General features: G+C 46.2%; 1 protein-coding gene across 1 annotated transcript in view; it reads left to right on the top strand.

The window, feature by feature from the left end:
* The window catches only part of Plbd1 (phospholipase B domain containing 1), a 51,027-nt gene that overhangs the window by 34,129 nt on the left and 3,437 nt on the right, over positions 1–13,461 (top strand). The window contains exons 7-8 of the mRNA XM_057779109.1: positions 8,385–8,585; positions 8,727–8,867. Coding sequence (XP_057635092.1) covers positions 8,385–8,585; positions 8,727–8,867 — 342 coding nt within the window. The remainder of the gene's footprint in view (positions 1–8,384; positions 8,586–8,726; positions 8,868–13,461) is intronic.

Genomic DNA, 13,461 nt, shown 5'->3' on the forward strand with positions numbered 1-13,461 from the left:
TCAGGTTTTACGTGCATTTCATTAACACGTTGGGTGCCCCTCTGTAGTAAAATGAGCGGTGGGCTATGTTCCTGGCACCTGGCCGCCCGCACGGCTAGCTTATGCCCCGAAATAATTACATGGAAACTGTATTCTTTTAAACATTGTCTGGCCCATTAGTTCCAGCCTCTTATTGGCTAGCTCTTACATATTGATCTAACCCATTTTTAATATTTTGTGTAGCACCATGAGCTGGCTTACCAGGGAGATCTTAACCCGCGTCTGTGTCTGGTGGGCGAATCATGGCGACTCACTGACTCGGCTTCTTTTTCCCAGCATTCTGTTCTGTCTACTCCACCTACCTAATTTTTTGTCCTATTAAAGGGGCCAAGGCAGTTTCTTTATTACTTAACCAATGAAACAACAGATAGAAAGATGTCATTCCCACATCAACTAGGCAGCTATAGCTACATAGTAAGACTTTGTCTAGAGAGAGAGAGAGAGAGAATAAACAGAAAACAGAGAGGAAAAATGACCTGGATGGGACCCGTGAGAATCAGACCACACTCAAGGTTCGAATCAATGACTACAGAGCTTGTTTGTGGGCATCTGTTATTCGGTAAAAAGGAAAACAAAGTCTTTTTTTCTTTAATTCCATATTGTGTGCCGGGCTCTGTGACTGACATGTTGACAAACATTTGTCTCATACAGATTAGGTCATTTAATTTCTACCAAAACCCAAAAGCCTGACCAAAGGTATCTTATTTGGTTCTTCAAAGATGGCAACAGAATGAGAGAAGTTCAAAGGGTCACAGGGATAGATCATAGTCCCATAACAGCATGACTGAGGCTGGGTTAAAGCAGTTTATCTACTTGTAAATACCTCCTTCCTGAAATGGCTCAACTCACATTAAACGGGAATGGCTACCAGGAAGGGAGCCATGAACTCAGTCTCGGGGTTTGAGGAGTGTTTGCTTAGGCAGGAAAGCTGGAACCCATTCAAAGTGTCCTTAATTGAATCCAGTAATGATGATCCCCAATGAGACTAAGGCTTCAAGCTTAATTATCTGTACTGGAGGCTTTCTGGAACATTCTGAGTGTGTGTCACCTGGCATGCACGGGCTCTTGCTTTGCATTGTCTCCGAGATCCTGTCCCCACCTAGAAACACACGCATACAAACCTTTCCAATGGAATCGCCCCTCAAAATGTCCAGGGGGAGTTTGATGAAAGTCCACATACAGTGGCACCCAAGGGAATTCATCTTTCTTCCTTAAGTGCTGCAGTGATTGTGTGAGGCCAGGAACACATGGTGGGAAGGATCAGTTCTCTCTGTCCGCCTTACACAGGTCACAGGTATGAGACTTGGGCCACTAGAACTTTTATCCTCTGAGCCTCTGGCTGGCCCGAAAAGGGTTTTTTTTTGTTTTGTTTTGTTTTGTTTTTTCATATTCCCAGGCAGGGGTATTTAGAATAGCTCCTCGGTGATGCTAACATGCTGAAGCCGAAGCCCATCCTTTGATGCCAGCTGTCTGCATGGTCCCAAAGCACAAGCCTTCCAATAGACACACATGAAAATGAAAATGAAAGCCGAGGCTCCTCACCCCAGGAGAGTTTAGTTAGTCTTCGAGGTCCATGATGGGGTGGCTTTCCTAGGTTACGAGGGTGTCGTGCTTAATGAAAGTACGCTGTGAGTATTTTAACGCTTGCACAGTTGCTTTCACTGCTTTCATGTTGTCTCTTTGATCTTGGAGACTCTGTTGTAAAAGTAAAATCTACACACATGATTCACAAGCATGCACAGGCCGACGACCCTGCCCTCTATTTGGAAAAGCTGGAAGCTAGAGCAGGGAAGGAGGAAGAGCCAAAGCAGGGCAGTTGTTGCGAAGGATAGCAGGCAGATTGTGTAGCGCTTAACCCCAGTTTTCTTAGACTCCCTTTGTATGTGTTTTACTTCCTTTGGCACCACGCCAGGACAGGCTGTCTCCTGTGAGTCACACCTGTCTTAGTCAGCCTCCGCCGCCCGGCTCAAGGAGCATCCTCCCTTTATCCCTCCAAGAATAGCACTGTATCTCCCATTCTCCCCTGACGAAAGTGGCCACCCAACGATTCCCCCAGCCAGCTCCAGCCGGCTGAACAGCTCCAGTGAGTCACCCTTCCTGTTTCTAACGTAGCTGTGTCGCTGTGCGTGTGAACAATCATTGTTGACTTACACACCTGTTCCCGCCCCCTTGTCAGGTATGTGTGGCTAGAAAAGGGTTGTTCGAAGTCCGCCTGAGATGGTTCCTGATTGGCTGTTTACTTCAAGTCGTTTATCTGCGCGCGCGTGTGTGTGTGTGTGTGTGTGTGTGTGTGTGTGTGTGTGTATACACCAAAGGGTGGCTTCCGCGCCAGAGTGAGGAGCGCCGTGCAGGAGATGTGTGAACATTATTCAGTATCAACTTCTTTTTCAATTAATTTTACAATTCACCATTGAGCACTTACTGCACGTTAAACCTTTGCATGATGCCAAAATAAGACAAAATTCCCTTTCTTGGTAGAGTTTATATGCTGTAGGACAGAAAGAAAAGACAAAAGTGAATAAATAAGGAGGCTGGCAGGATGGTCCAGTGGATAGAGTGCTTGCCACACAAGCTTGAAGACTTAGGTTCGGTGCTTGGAGCTCATGTTTAAAATGTTGGGCTTGGTGGTGGGCACTTGCAGTCCCGGAGCTGGTAGACGCCTGGGGTTCATTGGCCAGCCAGTCTGGCTTGCTTGGCAAGCTCCAGGCCATCGAGGAACTCTTTCTCAAAAAAAAGGAAAGTGGGGCCTGTAAGATAGCTTAGCCAGTAAAGGTCCTAACTGCCAAGCTGGGTGACCTAAATTCAGTCCCAGGGATTGGTGTGGTAGAAGGAGAGAACCAGCTCCCACAGCTCATTCTCTGACCTCCGCATGCATGCCACAGCACACAACGTGCAAGCACACACACACACTCTCAAACGTATCAAATAGAACTACAGTATCTTCTATTTATACATTATCAGTGTAAGAGATTAGCATTTACCAAAACAGAAAATTACTGTAAGAAAGTTATGAAATATTATTATTATTATTTCTTTTTTGAGACAGGGTCTCATCCTGTGGTCTAGGAACTCTCTTGAACCTTGCTGGCCTCAAACATGGCTGACACCAGGACTACAGGCCTTTCCACATCCAGCTTGGATTGTCCAGCTAGTCATTTTAGACCACAGTGTTAGAGACCCCAGAGAGTGAAACCCAGAGGAAGGGGTGGGCGTGTCTGTTCGCCGTGCCCTCGGTTGGCTGCTATGACACCTCTGGGCTCTGGAACACTGGACACATGCAGGAAAAGTGTTTACTGAGCTCACTAGGGAAAACTTTTAGGGCTGTCTGAATAAGGGGTCTTCATGGCATGGAGGGGTATGTGTGACGGTGTGGGAGGAGATGCTCCAGGAGTCTGAAGAGAGGATCAGGTTCTCTGGGAGCTGGAGTCACAGGCAGTTGTGAGCCACTGCATTTGGGTGCTGGGAACCAAACGCTGATGCTCCCTCCCAAAGAGTAGCTAGTGAGCCTACTCTCCAGCCCCCGATTTATCTCTTATTTGGGTCTTGCCCTCTCAGTGCCCCTGCCTGGGCCTTCTGAGTTCTGGGATTAAGACAGGAACCACTTCTCATCTTTATAAATCTTCCAGTAAGCATGAACACATTTTACATTTATTTATTTTGTGTGTGCACAGGGGCCATAGCATGTGCTTGCCAGTGTGTCTATGTGTGTGTGTGCGCGCATGCGTGTGCACTCACACGCATGCACGCACATACTGTAACATGCATGTGGAGGTCAGAAGACAGCTTTCAGAAGTAGGGTTCTCTGCCTCCGCCATGTGGGTGCCAGGAATAGAACCCCAATTATCAAAGCTTGGTGACAAGAGACTTTGCCTTCTGAATTTCCTCACTGACCCCTAAAGCACGCTCTATTTACTAAAAAAGCTCCCTTTTATTTCTTTTTTTTTTTCTTTTTTCTTTTTTTTTTTTTTTTTTTTTTTTTGGTTTTTCGAGACAGGGTTTCTCTGTAGCTTTGGAGCCTGTCCTGGAACTAGCTCTTGTAGATCAGGCTGGTCTCGAACTCACAGAGATCCTCCTGCCTCTGCCTCCCGGGTGCTGGGATTAAAGGCGTGCGCCACCACCGCCCACCTCCCTTTTATTTCTTAATCTCCACCCGAAAGTTGCCATGAGATGGAAACTAAGGATGAGATTTATAAAACACTGGGAGTTTCCCCGTTTCCCTAAGTGCTATTAGTTTGCCTTCCAGGGCTGCTAGTGAGGGGTAGATGGAAGAACAGAATTGACACAATGTTTCCCTTAGGGCCCATGCTGGGACTTTGTACCCTCTTTAAGTCTTATTTGACGTCCTTAAGCTATACATTATAGAGTCGCCCTCCCCAGAGAGTTCTGGCAAACAGAGTTGACCTTGTGTCTTTGCTGTTCCAGAACTCTGGGCAGCCTGTATCTTTGTTGGCTGCTTTCCTCCGGTGAAGACCCATACCCTGCAATGGAGGGCATCCCTAAAGCACTCCCTCATGTGAGAACAGCTGCCCTCTCCGGTCAGGAGAGGCTGCTACATCAAGGAGGAATTAGCAATGTGTCAGAACACTGCTTCAGCCACCAGGGATCTTCCTCCCACAGGCTTGCTCACGGCAGCCACACATGGTTGCACAGTTTGAGCACTGCAAAGGGAATAAGAAATGAACGAGTCGTCCCTGCAAACTAACCCACCCTCTATCCTACATCCAGCCTGTGTCTCCCCAGAAAGACTGGAGCAGATAACTCACTCGCTCTTGCTCCTTGTGTGAATTGACCCACACCCTGTGAAGAAACTCGTTAAATCAGTTGGACATCCTCTTACCATTTAAGAGTCTCACTCTGAAACCCTGGCAATTAAACTAGATTGTGAGAGCCGGACAATGTCATGCACTCTCGGGCTAGCAGAGTTAAATTGGCGATGGGCAAGTTTGCTGTGAGCTGTGTATGTAACTGAGAGGCTTCTCTGCTCCCAGACCACTTGGCTCTCGGTTCCTGTGGCCCAAGTTGGCCTGGACCTTGCTGTGTAGCTGAGGATGACCTTGAACACCTGGGCCACTCTTCTCCTCTCTGAAGCACCTGGCCATGCTTCCAAGGTTCTGGCTTAATGTAACCCTCTTACTGAACCCCCAGCCTACCAGGTCCACCCCAGGTGCCATCGTTGTACAGTGACACGCGTCATTCCAGGGGTGTGGTTTAAGGTGTTCCATATATAGTCTTTTTGTACTTAAGAAGAAAGGCATTTATTTTAATGTTTTAGGAGAAAGGAAATGAAAATTAAACCCTGGTTTTTTCGGATATTAATGTATATGAAAAAGCTAATATATCTTGGGTGTGAAAAGGAAATTAATGTAAAGAAAAATATTGAGTAACATATATGTTAAAGAGTCTGAGTTAGCCACCTAGGCGGTGGTGGCTCACGCCTTTAATCCCAGCACTTGGGAGGCAGAGGCAGGCGGATCTCTGTGAGTTCGAGGCCAGCCTGGTCTACAAGAGCTAGTGCAAGGACAGCTAGAACTGTTACGCAGAGGAACCCTGTCTTGAAAAAAAAAAGAGTTTGAGTTAGCCATTCATAATGTGTATATTTATTTAACTGTCAGATGTATCCCATAGATATATACAGTTTTGTCTTTTAAGAAACCCAAACAAGCCGGGCGGTGGTGGCGCACGCCTTTAATCCCAGCACTCGGGAGGCAGAGGCAGGAGGATCTCTGTGAGTTCGAGACCAGCCTGGTCTACAGAGCTAGTTCCAGGACAGGAACCAAAGCCACAGAGAAACCCTGTCTCGAAAAACCAAAAAAAAAAAAAAAAAAAAAAAAAAGAAACCCAAACAAAAAAAGCCCCCAGAGATGTTTCAGTGGTTAAGAGCGCTTGTTGCTCTTGTAGAAAGGCCTCGATTTGGTTTTCAACACCCACCAGGGGTTCTGATGCCCTCTTCTGGCCTCCTCGGGCACTGCACATATGTGGTATACAGTATACATACATACAATCAAAGGAACTATTTCTACACATTAAATATATATCTATATGTGTATATATACATATGCATATACATACATATCTATATGTGTATATATATACATATACATACATACATACATATATATATATATATATATATATATATATATATATATTTGCTTTTCAATAAAGGGTTCTCTTGTGTAACCTAGCTGCCCTGGAACTCACTCTATAGACCAGGCTGGCCTTGAACTCAGAGATCTGCCTCCTCTGCCTTCCAAGCACTGGGATTAAAGGCCTACACCACCACTGCCTAGCTAAATTTAAAATATCCTAAACTATAATACTAAGAGCCTGCAAGACGACTCAGTGGGTAAAAGTGCTTGCTTTGAAATCCTAATGGCCAAAGTCCAATCCTCAGAACCCATGTAAAGGCAGAAAGAGAACTGTTGCTTTGGGTTTCTACTGTTAGAATAAACACCAGGACCAAAAACATCTTGGGGAGAAAAGGGTTTACTTCAGCTCACAGCATACAGGACATCACTGAGGGAAGTCAGGGCAGGGCTCGAGGCTGGAACCTGGAGGCAGGAACTGACGCAGAGACCATTGAGAAATGCTGCATCTACATTGTTTAGTTTGCTTTCTTACCCATAGAAGAGCCACCAGCCCAGAGATGGCACCACCCGTGCTTATCTGGACCCTCTTATACCAATCATTAGTCAAGAAAATGTCCCACCGGCTTACGTATAGGCCATCTAACCGAGGCATTTTCTCAAATAAGATTCCTTCTTCCCAGACATGTCCAAGTTTGCATCAAGTCGACCATAGCAAGCCAAACAGACAACACGAGGACACACACACAGCAGTAATAAACAATACAAATAAATAATAAAATGAAAATATTACACGAGTAACAGTTTAGATAACAAAAATGTAGATATACTCAGGTCAAAAAGAAAGGGGATGTTATAAAATGGTAGACGCCTGAGCCCACGTCTATCTGTTCCATCAATGGGGTGATTTCCAAAAAGACATCCTGGACACTGGGAAGTCCGAGGTGTCTGTTGAAGGTCCTTTTCTATTCTGTGTTCTCAAAAGGTGGAAGCAGCAAGTGAGCTCCCTCTGGCCTCTTCACCTCACCGTTGAGAGACATGGTAGAGGGGCCTAGCCTAACTCCGGGCTCTCGGACATTCCTTGTCCGCTTTCAACTGTCGACCTCTGTGGATGCAGATGGTGTCCTGCCCTCCCTCCCCCCTCCGGCTGCCTCTGAGTTGCCTGCCCACACTCACCCCAGCACAGATATCAACACAATCTCACTCAGTGAGCTGGGGTGTCGAAGGCCACTCTCAAAACCAGGTTCAGATTTCTGCATGTAGATTCATCCATGTTTAAAAGTCTCAAGTAAGATTTGTAAAGTACAGATTAGAAAAAGATGTGTAGCCAGGCAGTGGTGACATACGACTTTAATCCCAGCACTCAAGAGGCAGAGGCAAGTGAATCTCTATGAGTTTGAGGCCAGCCTGATCTACAAGAGCTAGTTCCAGGACAGGCTTCAAAGCTACAGAGAAACCCTGTCTTGAAAAAACAAAATACAAAGAAAAAGAAAAAAAAAAGATGTGTATCTTCTTAACTGCCTAGCAATGTTTCCCTTCTGATGTCCTCCCTAATTACAAGTTCTTCAAAGTCCTGTCAAATAGAGATCCAGTTTGTCTGCTGTTTACATGCCGCCTGTATAAACACATGCCTCCTATCCCCTAACACACACACACACACACACACACACACACATATCTCAGGTTGCCACACTTTTCTGAAAGAGAATCTAAGAGGGTATGGGGTGATGTGGGATTCCCCTCCATATGCTATAAACATGTTTTATTACCATTGGTTAGTAAATAAGCTACTTCAGCCTACAGCAGGGCAGAATATAGCCAGGATGAAAGAAATTATGTATATGTATATAGAGAAAGTAGGAGGAGTCAGAGAGACGCCACGTAGCTGCCGAAGGAGAAAGACACCAGCAGCCAGCCAGAACCTTACTCTTGTGGCAATACATAGATTAATAGAAATGGGTGAGTTTAAGATGTAAGCGTTAGTCAATAAGAAGCCTAAGCTATTGGCCAAGCTGTGTTGTGATGAATACAGTTTCTGTGTGATTACTTTGGGTCTGGGCACCTGGGAAACAAACAAGTGGTCCTGGTCTACAGTGAGGTTTACAGAAGCTTTGCCAACGCTGGGAGGGGCTGCTGCAGGGAAAAGAAAACCAAAGTGGCTGCTTCGCCAGCCCCACATTGTAAGTCAAGCACTGTGCTGATGGTGACCATGTGGACCATGCGCACATGTAACGGCCTGTGCATCTGCCATTCCTCCAGGGTTCTTGGAGTCTCTGGATGACTTCTACATTCTTAGCAATGGCCTGGTACTGCTACAGACCACCAACAGTGTGTATAATAAAACCCTGCTGAAGTTCGTGGTCCCTGAGTCTCTCCTGGCCTGGCAAAGAGTCCGCGTGGCCAACATGATGGCAGTCGGTGGTAAGGACTGGGCAGAGATCTTTTCAAGGCACAACTCTGGTAAGTAGGTCTCTCTGTGTGTTAGCCCTCAGGCATGCGCCTGCGTTAGTGAAGCTTTGCTGTTGTTAATCAGTTGAGATTATCAACCAGTTAGCCAGGCGAGGCATATCCATGCTGCCCTTGTGTCTCCCAACATTGCAGGTACCTACAACAATCAGTACATGGTCCTGGACTTGAAGAAGGTAGCCATCAAGAAAAGCCTTGACAAAGGCACTCTGTATATCGTGGAGCAAATTCCTACATATGTGGAATATTCGGAACAAACCAATGTTCTAAAAAAAGGTACCATCTTCCCAGCCTGCCGGGATTGTGCGCCTATCTGTGTGTCCTGGCTTCATTTCTGCTCTTGTGCTACTCGGAGAAAAGCAACTTAGGCGTGTGTGTGGTGACTGTGTGTGGCGGGGATGTTTGTGTAAGGTGAGTGTGTGTGAGGGGGATGTTTGTGATAGGTGACTGTGTGTGATGGGGATGTTTGTGTGAGGTGACTGTGTGTGACGGGGATGTGTGTGAGGCGACTGTGTGTGACGCGGATGTTTGTGAGGTGACTGTGTGTGACGGGGATGTTTGTGAGGTGACTGTGTGTGACGGGGATGTATATATGTGAGTGGGTAATGGTTCTGTCAGTTTTCCTAGTCCAGAATTATTGTGTTCAGCACAACACGTGAGAGGGACCTCGCTCTCATTGGAGATTGGGACGCCTGTCAGGCACATGACCCTCTGACCTCTAACAGCCCTAACAATGATCTCTTTCTTTAATTCTGGAGGCTGACTTTTTAGTGCTGCTCAGCACATTTTTTGGATGTTGCTCTGACTCAGGCGGGAAAAGCAATAATACCAAATTGCTTCTCTACAAACTCTGGAGTGTCCTGTAGCAAAGGCTGAGAGTCCAGAATGGGAGAACCGGAATAAGGTCTGAAGTACTGGGCCTAACAGAACCTTACTAAAGAGGGTACCATTAGTGGAAGGGGTCATCAGGGGTACTGCCCAGACAGATGAAGTTGAGGGATAGAATCTTGGCTTCCCCAAAATCTCAGGTAAATGACCCATCCTCGTCAACCCTGCTCTCTCCATGTAAGTCAGGGCAACCGTGATGTAGACCCACCTATTGCTTGCTCATCGTTTTAAGATCCCAGATCTTGGAAGCCAAAATTATTGCTTTGGTGCTAAGTTACCCAGTAGGAAAATGTGATCCAAACTAATTTAGTAGGAAAATAACCCAAATCTGCAAAAATGGGCTTGAGGGCCTTCTGTCTTTATCCCCTCACAAAGATACTGCTTATCATGATGGTCATTTGTCTTTGTCTCTGTGACAAATCGCATGGCAGTGACTTAAGAGGCCAGATTTACCTGTGGCGCAAGTCATCAGGTCGAAACTTTAACAACACTTGCCACTTTCCTATAATGACTTTTTTTTAAAAGTTTGTTCATTGGTATATACTGTGTACAAGAATAAACTCATTATGCTATCTTACACAGAGTATACACTGATTGTGTACAACAGTAGATTTATTATGCTATCTTACACAGATACGTGTTTTTATAGCACCCTCTCCCTCACCTCTCCCCCACACCTCCCCACCCCCACCCTCGCCAATCCCTTTCCTCTTGCCAATCCGTCCCTTCCGCTTTCCTGGCTTATTTTTTCTGGGCATGGGGGAGTCCTGTCGAGTTTAACTAGGGAGATTGACAATAGCTTGGGTAACTTAGCAGTGGCTTCACTACAAAAGAAAATGTCCCTAGGGCCCCTTAGGCCACTGGTTCTCAAACCTTTCTAAGGCAGAGACCCTTTAAGACAATTCTTCGTGTGGTGGTGACCCCCAACCATAAAGTTATTTTGTTGCTACTTCATAATTGAAATTGTGCTACTCTTATGAATTGTAATGTAAATACCTGGCATGCAACATGCAAAGGGGTCGTGACCCACAGGTTGAGAACCACTGCTCTGGCCACCCTTCTGGGCCTTTTCTCTGTTCTGTTGTTTGATCTCACAGGGAAGTTCCAGAGAAGCATTATACTAAACATTCTGCTGTGAGGATAAAGGCTCAGGAAGAAATAGGAGATGCTCTCAAATAAAGATATTGTGTAGCCATTCTTCAAATTAAAAAAAGAAAAAGAAAAAGAAAAAACAACTCAGCCTTAGAAAGCAGCTCCGGGATGGAGGCAGTGCTGCTGCTTCTTCTTTTCTTCCTCCTCTTCTTCTTCTCCTTCCTCTTCCTCCTCCTCCTCTTCTTCCTCTTCCTCCTCCTCCTCTTCTTCTTTCTTCTTCTTCTTCTTCTTCTTCTTCTTCTTCTTCTTCTTCTTCTTCTTCTTCTTCTCCTTCTCCTTCTCCTTCTCCTTCTCCTTCTCCTTCTCCTTCTCCTTCTCCTTCTCCTTCTTCTTCTGTTAGTTTATTTAGAGGGTTATGGAAGAAAAGGGGGGAGAGAGAGAGAGAGAGAGAGAGAGAGAGCTGCCTCTAAGAGCCAGATGGCAACTGAGCTTGAAATCACGCTTCCAAGAGGGAATGATAGTGCTTAAACATCACCAGGTTGATCTGGGAATACACACACTTCCGTAGTAGATGCTTTTGTCAATGATGAGGCCTTATGACACTGTGAAGGGCAGCAGAGACTTTTTTTTTTTTTAAGATTTTTTTATTTATTATATATACCGGTTCTTCCTGCATGTATCCTGCAGAACAGAAGAGGGCACCAGATCTCATTACAGATGGTTGTGAGCCACCATGTGGTTGCTGGGAATTGAACTCAGGACATCTGGAAGAGCAGCCAGTGCTTTTTATCTCTGAGCCATCTCTCCAGCCCCCCAGAGACTGGTGTTTGAAAGAGCTGTTCCTATAGTATTACCAACAATTAATTTATCGCCGAGACTGGCACTACTGTAAGTACCACAGCTGCTTGAACACACTTAGCGTCTACAACGTTCCTTAAAAAGGAAGGTTCCGCTGTGTGATACTGGATTAGTTACCTTTGTTGTGATAAGCACCATGATCAAAAGTCGCTTACACAGGTGGTTGTTTTGGCTGCTGGTTCCAGAGAGGGAGAGATCACGATGGCTGGGCAGGCAACAGACAGATCACATCCTCAGCCACGGGCAGGAAGCAGACAAAGCAAAGGGGAAGTGGGGCCAGAACATAAATCCTCAAAGGCCACCCCACTGATGCACTTCCTCCAGCAAGGTTGCATCTCTCAAAGGTCCCATGGCTTCCCCAGACAGCACCACCAAGAGGAAACCAAGTGTTCAAACACACGAGCCTGTTCAAAAAAACACTGCTCGTTCAAAACACCACAGATGCTGGAAAAGTATTGTTGACATTATAAAGATGAAGACATTAGCACAAAGAAGTGATTGATTTGTCCTTGGTCACATACCTAGTAATGCTGGAGCCAGGCTGTGAGTCCAGGCAGCGTTCACTTCTGAGTCTCTGTGACTCAGCCCGGCCTAGCAACAAGTCTGTTTTTACCTGCTAATTTCAGTGCTGTCCTTATCTCCGCTCTTCCTGGCGCTGGCTCTGTGCCCTTGCAAGGTTAAACATTTGCTTTGTCTCTGTAACTTCTCCCTGGATTAGGAGCTTCCCACACAAGAGTAAAAAAAGGACAAAGACACACACACAAGGGCCAAAGAACATGGCAGTCGGAAATGACTCCCTGAAGTAGAGCAACCCCTAATTTTCAGAATTGAAGTAGACTCACTGTACGTGGTGGAGGACTTCATAAAGACGTTTCCTCCAAGTCCACCGTGCACTGAGCTCATCCACCCACCATACTCCCCCCTTGCTCCCTCCTTCCATCCCTTTCCTGCGAGGCCCCTTCGTTTGTCCACGCCATCTCCGTTCTACTTTTGAACCGAACTATAAAGCACTCCGAAGGAAATGTTGTGTTTGTCCGAGTCGGGCTCACTCCCCTGCCTGTGACCATCTCCAGACCCACCCTCTTTCCTTTTATTCTTTGTGGCGGCGTGTCGCACTGTCTGCGTTGACTCCTTCATTGCTGAACAATGGGTTGCTTCTACTGGCTACCGACTATAAACAGTAAACATGGATTTACATGTCACCGTGGTGTGTTGACTTAAGATTTCCTGTGTGCATTCCCAGGAGCTCCACAGCTAGAGCGTATCGCAGCTGGTTTGGAGAAACCTCCATATTGGTTTCCATAGTGGCTAGGGACACCCTCGTTTTAACTGATGGTTCTGTAGGTGATAACCTAGGCCAGTGTAAGCTGCGATGTTCCTAGAATTGTGCCACACGTCTACTGCTTAGTGATTTGATGCTCAAATTTTGGATGACAATGGCTACCGTCCTGGAAGTTAACAGCCTGTTGGAATGGGAAAGACAACACCCCACCCCATCCCCACTCATCATAGGCACTCCCTTCGCTTCTGTTCTCACAAAAGGAAGAAGTGGGGTGAGGTGCCTGAGACCTCAGCTTTCATCCAGGAACTTTGCTAGAACTGGCGTTTTCTGACATCAGTGCTGTGTTTCCGTCAGTGTGATTAGTGTCTGCTGTCCTCAGCGGGCACCGGGCTCACCACATGGACGTCAGACTGCTCCCCAGAATACTACATTATCCTTCGCTTTTTCTGCTCCATAGAGAATGTTATTATCTGCGTTCTAGATGGCGCTGATAACTTGGGGTGAGAATCAAAAACCTCTCCGACTCTTCTTCCCCACAGTAACCTAGAAGCACTCCACCTCGGGGAGTTTAGAGGTCCCACTGGTCGGCAGGTTCCTGTTCTCAGCTCCAGTTCCTATGCCGCTTCACTGTAATTGCACATGTGGCGAGTCTCAAATATACTGTTATTCACTAACCTCTGCGTTTTGTTCCCCTTCTCTTTCTGTCTCCCTCTCTCTGTTCAACCCCATCTTTCTCTTCCATTCCATATC

This window comes from Chionomys nivalis, chromosome 1 (assembly GCF_950005125.1).
Source record: "Chionomys nivalis chromosome 1, mChiNiv1.1, whole genome shotgun sequence".
In the NCBI taxonomy this organism is placed as follows: domain Eukaryota; kingdom Metazoa; phylum Chordata; class Mammalia; order Rodentia; family Cricetidae; genus Chionomys; species Chionomys nivalis.